Raw genomic sequence first — 14,380 nt, 5'->3', positions numbered from 1 at the left:
CCACAGTACTAGAAAACAACTGGTTCTATTTATGATCAAGCATTCTTTACACTGTGTCGTTATTTGAACCATGTCATACGGCAAGGACTAGATTGCGACGAGAAATATTCGGTGGCGGCTAGTCTCCTCACGAAAATTTCTCACACACGAATAACAGTTAGTTTACAGTATAAGACGAGCTTTGTTTTAAAATTAGTCTTACCCTAACCCTAATCCTAACCCTACCGGATGTTCCGATTAAGCCATTTATTCAGTGCTAACCATACGCATTTGCTTAAACAACGTTTTCTTTTAGGAAAAATATACAGAACTGGATGATTGTAAAACTGACTACAAACAACTATTGAATAAATTCATAACAATTAATTATTTTATGCATCATATTAAGACCAGTTTGCTCAGTACTACTGTACTGCGAGACAATCGACATGTCATAAATGTGATAACCGAGTATCACCCATTGTTACCACTGTACGGGTCCTTCACCAGCTGTAAGAACTTGTTCAGCAATAATCATTACAATGACAATGATGCTGATAAGCATAATTTTTACAGTTTTATATTTCTAAAATTTGATTCAATATTATCGTTTCGTCACAATTAATTTCTCATTTTCATTGCTTCTCCAAATTATTGTAAAACGGTTGTGATAATTATATATTAGGTATCGGTATAGTCAGTCATCAAACAATTATCACCTTGCAGGACAAGTGACGCCTGAATAAACAACCCGTGATATGGGTCCCGCGTATAACCCATGGAGCCATTTAAATGACCAAGTAGGTGTTAATTAGGTATAGCGCTTGGAGATACACGGCGACTTCGAGGTATTGAGAGTATTGGTTATAGCAGTAAAGGTAGTCTCTTATATTCATCTTAAAATTTAGCTTTCATCATGGAAGGGGGGGGATTATTAGTTATAGCAGTAAAGGAAGTCTCTCATATTCATTTTACTATTTAGCTTTCATCATGGGGGGGGGGGGGGGTTTATTGGTTATAGCAGTAAAGTAAGTCTCTCAAATTCATCTTACAATTTAGCTTTCATCATGAAGGGGGGGGTTATTGGTTATAGCAGTAAATAACAGTAAAGACAGGCGAGCGTTTTTTCCAGTGTTACTTTACTGTCTGTAGCTGTTATGGATGATTTACCTTGGACTCCTGTATTTTGCGCTGAAGCTGGTCGTTTTCTGAGATGACCTTGTCCAGGGCAAGCTGTTTTCCTGTGAGGCTTTCCTCCAGTTCCTCGATTCTGTCATAGGCCGCGTACAGCTCTGTACAAAGCTGCAGTCAAATAAGAAAATAAGTTTTAAAACACTCGGTAAACATCACCAACTTTTAATCCGAATTTCCTCTGTTTTTCTAAAAACATTGTAATTTGTGGTTTACTGTGAATGTATCATATTATTTATACATTACTAGATCGATGCTTAAGTAATAGTAAGCATTAGGGATATTACTTTCAATGCATTTTTGCATTTTAAAAGGGGATGTTGATAACTTGTGTACTTCTTTGAAGATGTTTATTTAAAAAAAGACTAAATGTTCTAATCCTAAATGTAGAAATCTTAGATATATATACATATCTGTATAATGCAGTTAGATTCTATATAAAAGTCTAGCTATTTGGTTGTCAAAATTCAGAGGTCTATGTGGACCATACCTCAAATTCAAGATATGAAATTCCCAATTTCATCAAATGGTCAATAAAATTTTCCCAATTCCCAAAAAATGGCATTTCCCAAAATAGGCTGATAAATCCCAGTCATGGAATGTTTTACACCATGGAACAGTCCACATTGTGGAATGTTTTACACCATGGAACAGTCCACATTACGGAATGTTCTACACCATGAAACAGTCCTCATTATGGAATGTTCTACACCATGGAATAGTTCTCATCATCAAGCTGTCCACATTATGGATGTTGAACTTTTATGAAAGGCTTTAATTACAGTTTTTACACATCTGCTTTGTGGTAAAATTTTAATAATAAGCAAAAATATTTCTTGCATTCAATTAGCAATCTTTGTCGTAAGCTCTTTCCTTTTAACATACCCCATTATACAGAGAAATAAGTCCACAAAGTACTTACGTCAGGTGCTGTCTCAGTCATTCCCTGGTCGCTCTAAAAACAAACGGATTTCAATAACAGCATTTCAACAACAAATAAGTAATCAATGGCACATCATTGTTTACAATCGTTTTCAATTAATGGTCCCTTATATCAAATGTTGCAGAATTTTTTTTTTCCATGAAATCATTATAAATGTTATGTTTGGGGTTTTTTTTTAAATAACTCTACCATATTTGTCAAAAGCAAATAACAAGGTCTTTATAAACTGAAAATTACTGAAATAAACAAGAGCTGTTTGTAAAACACTTATGCCCCCTCCCTTGGAAACATCTGCGAAGAAAATGAACGGAAACTACAAATAATTGGAATTTTTCTAAGGCCAAGGCACATAACTCTGACAAAAAATGCTTGAATGTACCCAAAATTAAACTTGATCTAGATATTATTATGATAAACTTTTATACCAAATTTCATTTCAATATGTGCATCCTACGCAAAGAAAATGAACGGAAACTGCAAATATTTGGAATTTTTCTACATCCAAAGGGCAGAGCTCTGTCGAAAATTGCTCTATCATATCCAAAATCGAACTTGACCTAAATATTATGATAAACCTGCATATTAAATTTCATTTCAATATGTGCATCCTCTTCGAAGAAAATGAACAGAAACTGCAAATAATTGGAATTTTTCTACATCCAAGGGGGCACAACTCTGTTGAAAATTGCTTGATCATACCCAAAATCGAACTTGATCTAGATATTATCAAGATAAACCTGTATACCAAATTTCATTTCAATATGTTTATCCTCTGCGAAGAAAATGAACGGAAACTGTTGGTGGACCAACCGACAGCAGCAAAGCAATATGCCTTCTTCAAAGGGAGGCATAATAAATGGATATTCTCCATATGAATAGTTTGGGGATTGTATTTGAGTGTGGGGGGGGGGGGGGGGGGGGTCCCTAAGTATGTATACAGGTATACAAGTCAAGTTTAACATTGGGAAACTTAACAGAAGATTCCTTATTCTACACTTCAGCATTTAATTCCTTGATGCTGCTCTTCCGAATCAGGAATACCAAATTCAGATTATACTTTACAGAGTTCATAACAGTCAGAAAAATAATAGTGATACCGGTATATCAAAATCTGCTTGGGTAGCAATCAGTGCAGAAAAATTACATAACTCGCTAACCCAGATTATGTATTTTTTCTGCACTGCCGCCACCTTCATATCCCACATGAATCACCAAAGGAAGTATATGTTGTTGAAATAACAATGAGTTTGGATCAGATTCTTACATCAGAAAAAGATACATCTCCTGAACTAGACAACGAAGCCTCGCTTTGGTGTGTCACCACGGTAACTGGTTCTTCTTCCCCGGCATCTTTTGGTAAGTGTGTCTTCTTCTTTCGTTTCTTCTGGAACTCTGCTAACTGAAAAGACATAACAGCTTAATGCAATATCTCTATCACATAAGAAAGCATAACAGCTTATTGCAATATCTCTATCACATTCAATACAAAATATAATTAAATTATGTATACAATTGCAATAAATTATTGTTAGTAATACATTCTATGAATAGGTATTGATACAGGGCTCAAAGTAGACTTTTGGACAGTCACCATATGGAAGCCTATACTGTAATTGTGGATGATTTATATTTTATCTATAATAATCATTGCGTCTTGTGTTGTGACTGTATTCATAACTGTATATTTACATCATTCTACAAAGTATTATTCCCTCTATTTCTTACGGAAACCTATAGTTAATTCATTGCTCTATAGAAACAGCCAGACTGAAATCTACACGCCCCGTTTATCGATTGGTCAAAATCTACAGCTGCTGAAACTGATAAGAAACTGCCAGGACAAATATAGACACGCCCTGTTTATTGATTAGTCCAAACCTACAGCTACCTAGAAAAAATCACGGACTGCACGAAATAATCATGATGATGTCAGACTCAAAGTCTCACAGGAGGCGATTTGGCCGTTTCTTTTAGCTAACGTACTTACGTACATTGATAGTAATTTAGTGAATTTTACTTACTTTTCATGTAATCAATTTATCAATTAGCTAAAAGAAAGATGTTAATATGAAGAATAAAATGCTTTCTTTGATGATTCATTCGGGTTATGAAGGTAGCGATCAATGCAGAAAAAATTTACATAACCCGCTAATGCGGTTATGTTTTTTTCTGCAATGTCGCTACCTTCATATCCCGAATGAATCACCAAAGAAAGCATTTTATTGTTTAAATGACATGTGTTTCTGTATTGTTATGTTTTAAATGTCAGGTTTGTTGCCGATGTCGCTCTTGCGTCAGGCCATTCTTAACAACGATGCAGGGTTGCAAATAACCACTTGCCCACTCGCAAATGCGAGTAATTTTTACTCTTGTAGACTATTACTCGAAGAATTATTTTGCCCACATGGCGAGTGTAAAATTTATTGACTCGAGGACCACCCTGGGCAAAATAGTCGTTTTTTGATCAGTACTTCACTTCACCAGAATTTCCTCTGAAAGAGAAGCTGAAGTTGCCTTGTTTTACGAGTTCACAGTGGTTTAAATTAACCCCAAAGGAATCAAATGATATTTATCTAATTCTGAAGATGTTTTCAGTTTTCACAGCCTCAGTTAACCCCTGTTGTGATTAATAACTGTCTTATCTTTAGGGGTTATAACATACGGGTCATGCAACCACATACTGTGCAACCAATGTTTCTTTCTTTTAGTGTTGATATTAAAATTAGTTGGTAACTAGGGCTGGGACGATACTGTACTGAGCCGATTCGGTACATATCACGATACATGAGATGCGATACGATACATATCACGATACATTGCAATTAAATGAAAACATGAATAAAAGTTTAAAATTTATTCAACCTGCTGATGTATTACTGCATGTCCAAAGTTATTTTGTTATATTCATAATGAGCGTTGCACAATTTACAAATTACTTTAGTCTCGTGTACACTAGTATTAAACAAGTACTCCAAAAGTTTTCCACACTCCATATTTAGCTTCCTAACAGTTTTGACAACTTTACGAGGTTTTCCGCCATCTTTGTACTTTCATATTAGGCGCGCAGACAAAAAATAGCCGATATATGAAGCTCTGATATTTTTGAAAAATAAAAAAAGTTCGGTAAGGTATCGTTGTATTAATGGTAAATGTATCGATCCAAATATCGTCAAAATAAATACCGCGATGCACCGGTGCATCGGTGGATCGTCCCATCCCTATTGGTAACTTGTAATTAGTTAATAAATTTGCCAAATTAATGCTAAAATAATCATAAAACTGTTTGTTTACAGTTATCCTAAAACAATAAGATCCTTTACATAATGGTTGTAATTGGGTAAAAGCGTTGGACCAATACTTCCACAACGCACAGAAAAACAGAGAATGATTTTATTTGTCATTTAGCTAACACAATTACAAAACATTTAATCTATAAAATTTATGAATACATAAAAAAATTCAATTCAATATATTGGATTTTATTTAAATTAATACTGGCACATAACAATTTTTATTCTCTATATTTTTATATTATAAACTAATTTCATTGTGAATATCAGTGGGCCCCTAAAAATTATTGTGGGCTTGTATAACCTGAAAAGTTGGGAGTCCACATGGCCCCTGGGTTCGAAAATATTATTTGAACCCTGTGTCTGAATGTCTGTTGACGGGGTGACCACTGCTACGTCCACAACGACAGTACTGCAAGGACGACTGAAAAGCACGGTTTCTATTTATGTTGCTCGTTTATAATCCCATTTTACCTCATTTACTGTTTTTGCCATGAAATCACTGACACTTTTAACATCATGTTTGAAAATTCGCTGTTTAAGGTTGCCATGTTAATGATAATATCTGAGATATTCTGAGTGCAATTTCTGACAAAATGGCAGGCAGATTCAAACGTGTACATGTATATTAATAAAATGCCTTGGTACAACCAATTAAATGGATATTTTGTGGACATGTTCAAAACGGTTTGTAATGCATTAAAATGTGTTTTTCCCCGGCAGATTTATTTTTAACAGACTTCAATTGACCCAAAGCAGATCTGTTTCGCAGCTGCTAAATTACAAATATATGGGAGCAATTCTTACTGTGACCTAAGTGTGACCTAATCACGGTAAGATTATTCTTTCTACGGTCTGTTCTGTAAACAGTGAGTAGGTATGGCTGTTACAACATCGAGTTCTCACTACTTCCATCATCACCATACGAAAAGACTAAAAAGAACGTATTTCTCAATGACAACACTCCGATTGATGAAATTGAATTAATGCATATTTTTCTTAAACACTGACATAGTCAGACTTCCAACGAATCATGGATGTAGGATACATCGGGTCCGATTATCGCCACGCTGTACACATTGCATTGTCCCGGAATCAACATAACGGAATTATTCGCATTTCGTCAAAGAAACAAGTACATAAAAACCTCTGTAAGATAAACTTGCTGCACCTTTTGCTTTCCTGCTTTTAGTTTCTGCGTTCTCTCGTCATCCTCCATTTTTATCAACTTGTTTCTGTTTGCTAAGTTGTAGACGAAGTTTTAGCGGCCATGATTAATTTTCCCGTCAGGTGTCGCTCGGTGCATCTAAAATACGAATAATCTGGATAGGTATCCGGAAGGGAAGTTGATAAAGTCAAGAAAGAGAATGTAATACATATACATGTATGTGATTCCCGTTTGACTGATAAATATCATTCGTAATGAAATGCTTCTCTGATCAACAATGATCATGACTTTTGAAAAAAAAAATCTTACAGAGTCAATATCTGGGACGGATGGTCTGATTACCCCCCCCCCCCCCCCCGGTATCAGGTGCGTTCGCCCTATATCCACATGTTCGCCTTATAGTCCGTTCGCTCTAGGTCCCTTCGCTCTAATTATCGTTCGCCCAAAATATCGTTCGACTTAAACCTTGTTCGATGACGTCAGGCAATAAACCTAGCTGCAATGATGTAGCCCGGCCTCTCCGACTTCTTTATATCTGATGTTTATATTCTCCCCAAATAAAAAAAATAAAATAAAAAAAAATCAAAATCAAAAAAAAAAAATCGGGAGAGGACGGGCTACATTATTGCAGCTAAAATAAACCATATTATAAGTTCCCCCACCCACCCACACACATACACCACATAGGCGTCGGAACCCCCCACTTTTTTTGCAAAGTTATACCTAACCATTAGAAACATAGTATGATAGAGGGTTCAGCCCCCCACTTTTTCTCGCGGAAAGATTATTGTTCCTAAATTTACCTTGAAAGATTGAGAAGTTGGATTCAGAAGCATACTAGCTTTTGATTGGATAACTGCAGGCAGGTCTTAAATCTACACGCTCTAAAAAGTTGTAATTTTATCACTTTTTACGTACGGGAAGAAATATCACAAAAAACTGTTTCTATTAAGAAAGAGGATTTTCTATTCGTGTCCTCTTTTTTTCAGTGCAAAATGAAAAATGAACGCAATGCAATAACAGAAATGAACATAAATTTTATTCATTTTTGTTGTTGAACACAACATAAATTGGTGAACCCACCATCTTTTTAACACAAAAGCACATTTTACAGTACCTTTAAACCTTCATATTCCACAATAACAGTCAAAATATTGGTGACTCCACCAACTTATTTCATCGAATATCTCACTTACAAATAAACTTGGTGGGTCCACCAATGATAAAATATTGGCGGTTCTATTTTTTTAAACAGCATCAAATATCTCATTTACACAGTGCCCTGGTGGTTCCACCAAAATTCAATTGTGAATTTGTCCGCATACAGTTTTGTATATCACTCAAAGATTGGTGAACCCACCAACAAAGCAATGAGAGCAACACATGTTATCAAACATTTCAGTTTTAAAGAAACCTTAATTGGTGATTCCACCTAAATACAAACTTTCAGTATCCAAATATTTGGTGGATCCACCAAAATGAATTAAACAAACAAATATAGAGTACAAAATTGGTGCATTCACCAAAAGTTTCTAAACATTCATCGATGGCACTCAATAAACAAAAACACCGCAATACATGTCAGTTTATATACAAAACAAGAAAGTTGGTGAAGCCACCAAAAAGATTGACAAAATTCAAAATACCCCTACTTGGTTGATCCACCACATATCAAGTTATACGAATTATTAAAAAACAGATTCCAAAGTTGGTGGATTCACCAAAGAAACCCCCTGCCGGTAACAATTAGTTTATTGCTGCTATTGAATACATAATTGGTGGGCCCACCAATATGAATGCTATGTTCAGTTTACATAAAAGATCAGAAAGTTGGTGAATCCACCAGAAAGATCAACATATCATCATAACTCATAATTGCCTTTTGCCATCAAAAAAAGAGAAAGACGTGTAGAAAGAAATTTCAAAGAATATTGAAATATCATGAAGTATTTTTGAATTACAGTAGTGAAACATTTTATTACTTGCTTTAAACAAAGGGTTTACTTGTAACTTTTTCATCATCCATGATCACGTTTTGTATTGTGTCTGCACGTATAGTCTCTTTTTCATGAATAGTTGACTATTTAGAAAACATTTGACATATTTCCTCCCTATGCGAAAAAAATGGCTCTATCTATTCACAGCATTGTTTCTTACTGTTCTTATATAGCTTAGTTTTTTTCACAGATGATTTGTAGTAATCAATATGACAACTTATTGACCATTTCGAATCAGTCAAGTGGATTAAACTTCTTTCTTCAAAAATGCCGTTAAAGGTAATGGGAAAAGTTTTGGTATTCCTCTTATGCTACGAATTTTGCGGCACTTAAACCATGTTTGTTTACCTCCTTTGGGTTTCTTGTTACATGTAGGAGAGTCATCCATCCTTATCTAGAACGTTTTCACTATCTAATCGTTGTTTGTAATCCTGTAGTGAAGTGGACGAGGAAATTTTCTTAATTCACACATACTTTTTTGCATCAGGGTGTTAATGTCATAATTAAATTAATAATCATGTTGACGTTAAGAAGTAGCTCAATGGGATCATCGAACGTTTCGGCATCATTTACTCCTCAGTTTTTTAGCCTCGTTGCTGGATCATGCATTGACATCCTCATGTGCATAAGAAAATATGGACCTGAAAATACATAATTTTTTTTTTCAATCTTTTTAATTAGATCTTCGATCAAGGCAACAAATCTATGTTTCATATATCAAAAGTGATAATGCATTTCTATCCTTACTAATGAAACATTTGGCTAATAAAATAATGAAGTAACTGCTTACACCTTCGGTATTTTAAGTCGTGTTAGAAAATGTCCTTCAGCTATAATTTCATTTTTGCTTGATCAATACATGTAATTATTGTAAAATTAATTAAAGAAAACCTACTATCATTTTTGCAATAGTATAAATGGAAGTGAGGTAGTGGTTATGCTTTGGCGGATTCATGTCAGTAGTAGTTACATGTACCATTAAAAAAAATATATACTTGAAATAAAATAATATTGAATTATTTAGCGAGAACTTTTTACGTGGATTAACTAACAAAAAATCATAGAAGATAGTGTAGGGCGGGTTCATCAAGTTTCGGGCATATACATTGGATCGGACAACTTAGGTTCAAAATCTATCCCTAGGGGCCCGTTTCACAAAGCATGATTTTAACTAAGTTACATGTATATTTTGTGAAAAAAAAAATTCTTAAGTCTTTTACTTATCCGTTTCACTATTCAAGTCTTGTCTTAGGAAATTCCTAAGCTATATCTTCACTTTAAGAAAGGTAAATCGATGTCTTATCAAACTTAACATGACGACTGTTTATGTTCTTCTGAAATGAATAATACGCAAATCAAAGCACATTAAAGTGGAACAAAAATAACAAGTTACACGCATCATCAAAACCTTTTTCACTTTACTAGTACTTCTAAACTAAAACTTTAGAAGTAAAAATATACATTATATATATATCGTCTATTAATTTCTCTGGTTTAGATTTCATATAGATTTTTTTCCATGTAAATTGAAAATTTGATACAAAATATCAGTACATGTATATGTTTTTAGACATTATACTATTTACACTCAATGTACGCATTTTTTTTCTAGGTGAATAAGGGAATGCATTTTTATATTCACTTATAAAGTTTACAATCGTGTCATATTGAAAAGAATTTATAAATGACCGGTACTTATTTAGAATTAACAATATGATATGAAAGTGATTTACAATGTATCTTAATTAAGATAATTCACTTGTGCTACGCTAAGAAAGTTTTGTGAAACAGCTATTATAAACCTCGGTAAATTCCTAAGTTATAAATTAGGCATACCTAAGTTTTATCTAATGAATCATCTTTGGAAATCTTTGTGAAACGGGCACCAGGAGTGTGGGGGATTTTTTCTTCTTCTCAAAAACAGTCTTTTATCTGATACATTCAATTTGGGATGGTGATAAAACTCAATAGTGACATTTAATCTAAAGAACAAAATCTAGAAGAGATACGTCCCACTATTCATCCCCTTTCCCTTCTGTAATCAATGTCCTAATGCATGTACAGCTGTATTTATGCGATTATGGGTTCATATTCAATACAATAGATATCGCAAAAACGGTAATATTTCCAGCTGCATCATTAAACTGCATATTGAACAGTGGAAAGCCGGAAAAGTTTGTATTTTTTCCCGTCAGATGCAACAAAAAAAATCTAAGCAACATACATGTACATCAACTGAATACAATTATATATGATCAATTTCAGTTTAAGTTTTTAAGCATTGTCAACTCCTCAGAATATCACACTAGTTGCTACTTCATTTCATTTTTAAACCATAAGTCAAGGAAAAGAAATAAGGAAAGATTCGGACACAGTATAACGTACAAAAAAATCTTGATGAACACACAAAGCCCCTTAATGTTTATCATCTAGTATATCAAATACGTATCATTTGTTAAACAGGATTTTATTTTACTACTTCCATCCCATAATTTACATGTTAACTGCCTGTGAATTCATTTTACTATTTATAAAAGAAGTTGTTGCTAATTGAATAAGTAAGATATTTTGGGTAAATCAATAAAATCTGAATTTCAATTCAGCTGCGGTCAATTTGGATACAGATGACTTTAATAATCAGAATACATAGAGACTGTCAAGAATATTTTTTTCCTTAACTAACGCAAATCAGCAGAAACCTAATTAATATAGTTCAAACAGATTCTTTATCAGTTGTTATCAATTTTTCGATGAAAATCAAATCTTGAATAGGACACAATTTTATAATGTAAAAACTTTTACAAACAGCTGATGCATTAACTAAATTTAGCGTTTAACTTTATACATCAAAATGTCGCAAAGTTTGATTCATAAAAAGCAATTTGAAATGAAATTTCATTGTTTTGTGTACACGTCATATTTATTTTTTGTTATAAAAAAAACTAAGCTGGGGAAACAACGTTTTTATTTACATGAGGCCACACGACCTAAACGATCATATGAATAACTTTAGCCATGCTGTTAAATTGGAGATTTTTTCGAAGCTATATTTATACCTTATATCCCAACCGTCTTCGTATGTCACACAATTTGCAAAAAACGTGAAAATTTTGTAACTTCTTGTATTATCGTCAGCCATTTTCTACGATTTAAAAAAACTAGGCAGTAGCATTCAAATTTGAATATAATTGTTGCGAAAAAGCGACTATTTGATTATCGCAAAAATGACCAGATATACATTATTGTCATGATTATCCCCCAGCACAAATTTCAACAATTAACAATCGTTATGAAGTTCAAGTTGGCGTCTGCATAAATAATATTATTTCTTTTCTAGTCCAGCTAATCTTAATTATTTCAATTTAAGTTTGTGACTTAAGTTAATATTAAGAAGTATCTAAATCAATGTTCAACTTGAATTTAGATGAAATAATGAGATAATGCGCAGTGTGTATCTCGGCTGATCTGGGCAAGGCACTTAAAATAACATGAATAAGAATAAGATAAAAGTCCGATATTTGTTTGGATGACAAAAATTAACTTCTCATTTCGACAGATTATTAATTTAGTTAATAGACCAGTAGTTATTTTAGGGATATTTTTACTTACTTACTATAAGGACATTGTATACTACAAGTTCTAAAATATTTCTTTTATTGCAACTTTCATATAATTGGACATATGTTTTTTCATTTATTTGATTTTCAACAGGGATTTGCCTTGTATATTTGGTATTTTTACAGACAAAAAAATGAATATCGCTGCTCACAAAACTTGATCTGTATGTTGCATACAAAATCAGTACTCTGTTTTGCATCAGAGCTCTGGGAGATTGTAAATTCATGTTGTTCAATTCTAAATTTCATTAATACTTCAAGTGACCTTGAATTACTTAACATGTGATCATTATCTGTCATACATTATTGTAGAATATGGGATCCTCAGTGACGTTGAGTTTTATACATAAATGCAGTTTTTTGTATATAAACTTTACATAAATAACATTTTTCTGTATGGCAATACTATTTAAATGATAGAGAACAGTGGTCATACGTAAATAGAAAAAGCTATGCTCACTTAATCCATACAACGGTTTTGCCTTTATCCCAACTTCATGTTGTACATGTTTATATAAACAAGACACTTAATTTGTGGGGGACGGGGGGAGGGCATTTTAAAGTTTGATTCGAGATCCATGTTTTATGAATCAAAATATGAAAAACAAATTTTGCAAATAATATTTGCAATTCATTTCTTTCATAAATATAGACAAAGCAATCTACCGTAAAAGACACCAACATCAAAACATGTGTTATAATCTTAGAGGCAAATATATCATTATAAATACCGGTATGCATCACATTAAACTAACTGTGTGCTCTTTTCGAATTTGCGAAAATGTTCTGAATTTTCATGTAGCCTGTACTAAACGGTTTTTTAGTTTATGAAAATCAAACCGTTCTACATGTACTTGTGTTTCTTTGACAGACCTTTGAAGACTACGACGAATTTATCTAGCTCGAAGTTCGGTAGCTTCATGTCCGAATATTGATGCAATATTGTGATTTTTTTAAAGGAAGACTATAAACATAATCATTACTATATAAAAGGATAAATTTTATAAACGTTTAGTGTATGACAACCTACCCTCCGGTAATGCTTTTGAATGGATCCTTTCAGCCAGTAGATTCATTAACAGGCGCTTGAATAAGATTGTGACATCTGATTCAAACGTAGGATTATGATCTCAGCAACTTCCGAGTCTGAGCGTGTAGCCTTTTACGTGGTGTTCGAGAAAATCACGGCACATAACAGAGGAGGCTTTGTAAGAGTCTTCTAAACGGAAAAAAGGAACATTATAATAATTTGGCAGTGATGTTGATCCATCTCATAACATGGTCAATGGAGACGTATTTGACAAATCGCCGAGAGAAATGCCGAGATTACCACCAATGTTATTGAGATATTTTTCCTAAAAATGCACTGCATGAAATAGAAATTCCAAATTTAACTATAGAGTTATTTGCCAACAGGCATGATAGGTTTTCGAAGCCTTCCGATGTTCTGACACAATCGGATTGTTCTCGGCATGACCCGCTATCCAAAAGAGAAACGTCAAAAGTAATCTTCACAATCGTCTGTTCCTTGACCCATATTTTCAGCGTCCACATCGTTAGTATAAATGGAATTCTTTAGATTATGTTCTTATTGGTTCGAAAAAAAGGAAATTATGCGTGACGTAAAATTTGTACTCAAAGTAGTCTTTATTTTATTTATTTTTCTCTTTATATTTTAACTTCAAAAATTAAAAAACGTACCTTTGACTTATGATTTTTCTCCTCTTCATCCATGGTTTACATGCAGTAATCAAATACGTTGTTTGCATCCTCGAAATGCAAAGCTTGTAAACATCTGACACAATACTATAGCGCGGACCGACCTGTTTATTCTAATACAAAAACGACACAGCATGGCTCCACGGCAACCGTTCTACACTAATTAGGCCGCACCTTAGACCACTCAGTCTAGATTTATTTCCCAATGAACAACAGACGTGTCTTCTTTCGATATGTAACAGGCTTTACGATCTATCAAAGTCTCTCTCTCTCTCTCTCTCTCTCATTTTATTCATGTGTTTTGGTAAACGGAGGAGATGTTACTTTATGTCACACACTTTTATATCAGAGAGAGAGAGAGAGAGAGAGAGAGAGAGAGAGAGAGAGAGACGGACAGGTACATTTACATGTAAGCAAACAAACGGACAAATAGACACTGTTTGTAATTTGTAAGCATACAGCCATAAGATAAGTCA

General features: G+C 33.7%; 1 protein-coding gene and 1 long non-coding RNA gene across 20 annotated transcripts in view; both read right to left on the bottom strand.

Moving 5' to 3' along the window:
* LOC105336169 (A-kinase anchor protein 9) overlaps nucleotides 1–6,728 on the bottom strand; it is a 140,423-nt gene extending 133,695 nt beyond the window's left edge. For 17 of the 19 annotated variants that reach the window (XM_066072932.1, XM_066072928.1, XM_066072931.1 and 14 more), the window contains exons 1-4: nucleotides 6,575–6,727; nucleotides 3,378–3,512; nucleotides 2,093–2,125; nucleotides 1,150–1,281 (exon numbers count right to left, since the gene is read on the bottom strand). In XM_066072932.1, the coding sequence (XP_065929004.1) occupies nucleotides 1,150–1,281; nucleotides 2,093–2,125; nucleotides 3,378–3,512; nucleotides 6,575–6,622 (348 nt within the window). In that variant the 5' untranslated portion in view covers nucleotides 6,623–6,727. Of the gene's footprint in view, nucleotides 1–1,149; nucleotides 1,282–2,092; nucleotides 2,126–3,377; nucleotides 3,513–6,574 lie in introns of all 19 variants that reach the window. The other 2 variants (XM_066072944.1, XM_066072947.1) reach the window with 1 other exon arrangement.
* Nucleotides 6,729–7,592: 864 nt separating this feature from the next.
* LOC117690817 (uncharacterized) lies at nucleotides 7,593–14,173 on the bottom strand. The gene is made up of 3 exons (XR_010710316.1): nucleotides 13,887–14,173; nucleotides 13,216–13,404; nucleotides 7,593–9,209 (listed from the first exon to the last, which is right to left on the bottom strand). It is a non-coding gene; the product is annotated as an uncharacterized lncRNA (long non-coding RNA).
* Nucleotides 14,174–14,380: the final 207 nt, after the last annotated feature.

Source organism: Magallana gigas, chromosome 10, assembly GCF_963853765.1.
Source record: "Magallana gigas chromosome 10, xbMagGiga1.1, whole genome shotgun sequence".
In the NCBI taxonomy this organism is placed as follows: Eukaryota; Metazoa; Mollusca; class Bivalvia; order Ostreida; family Ostreidae; genus Magallana; species Magallana gigas.
This window is presented reverse-complemented; position numbering and strand designations above follow the sequence as displayed.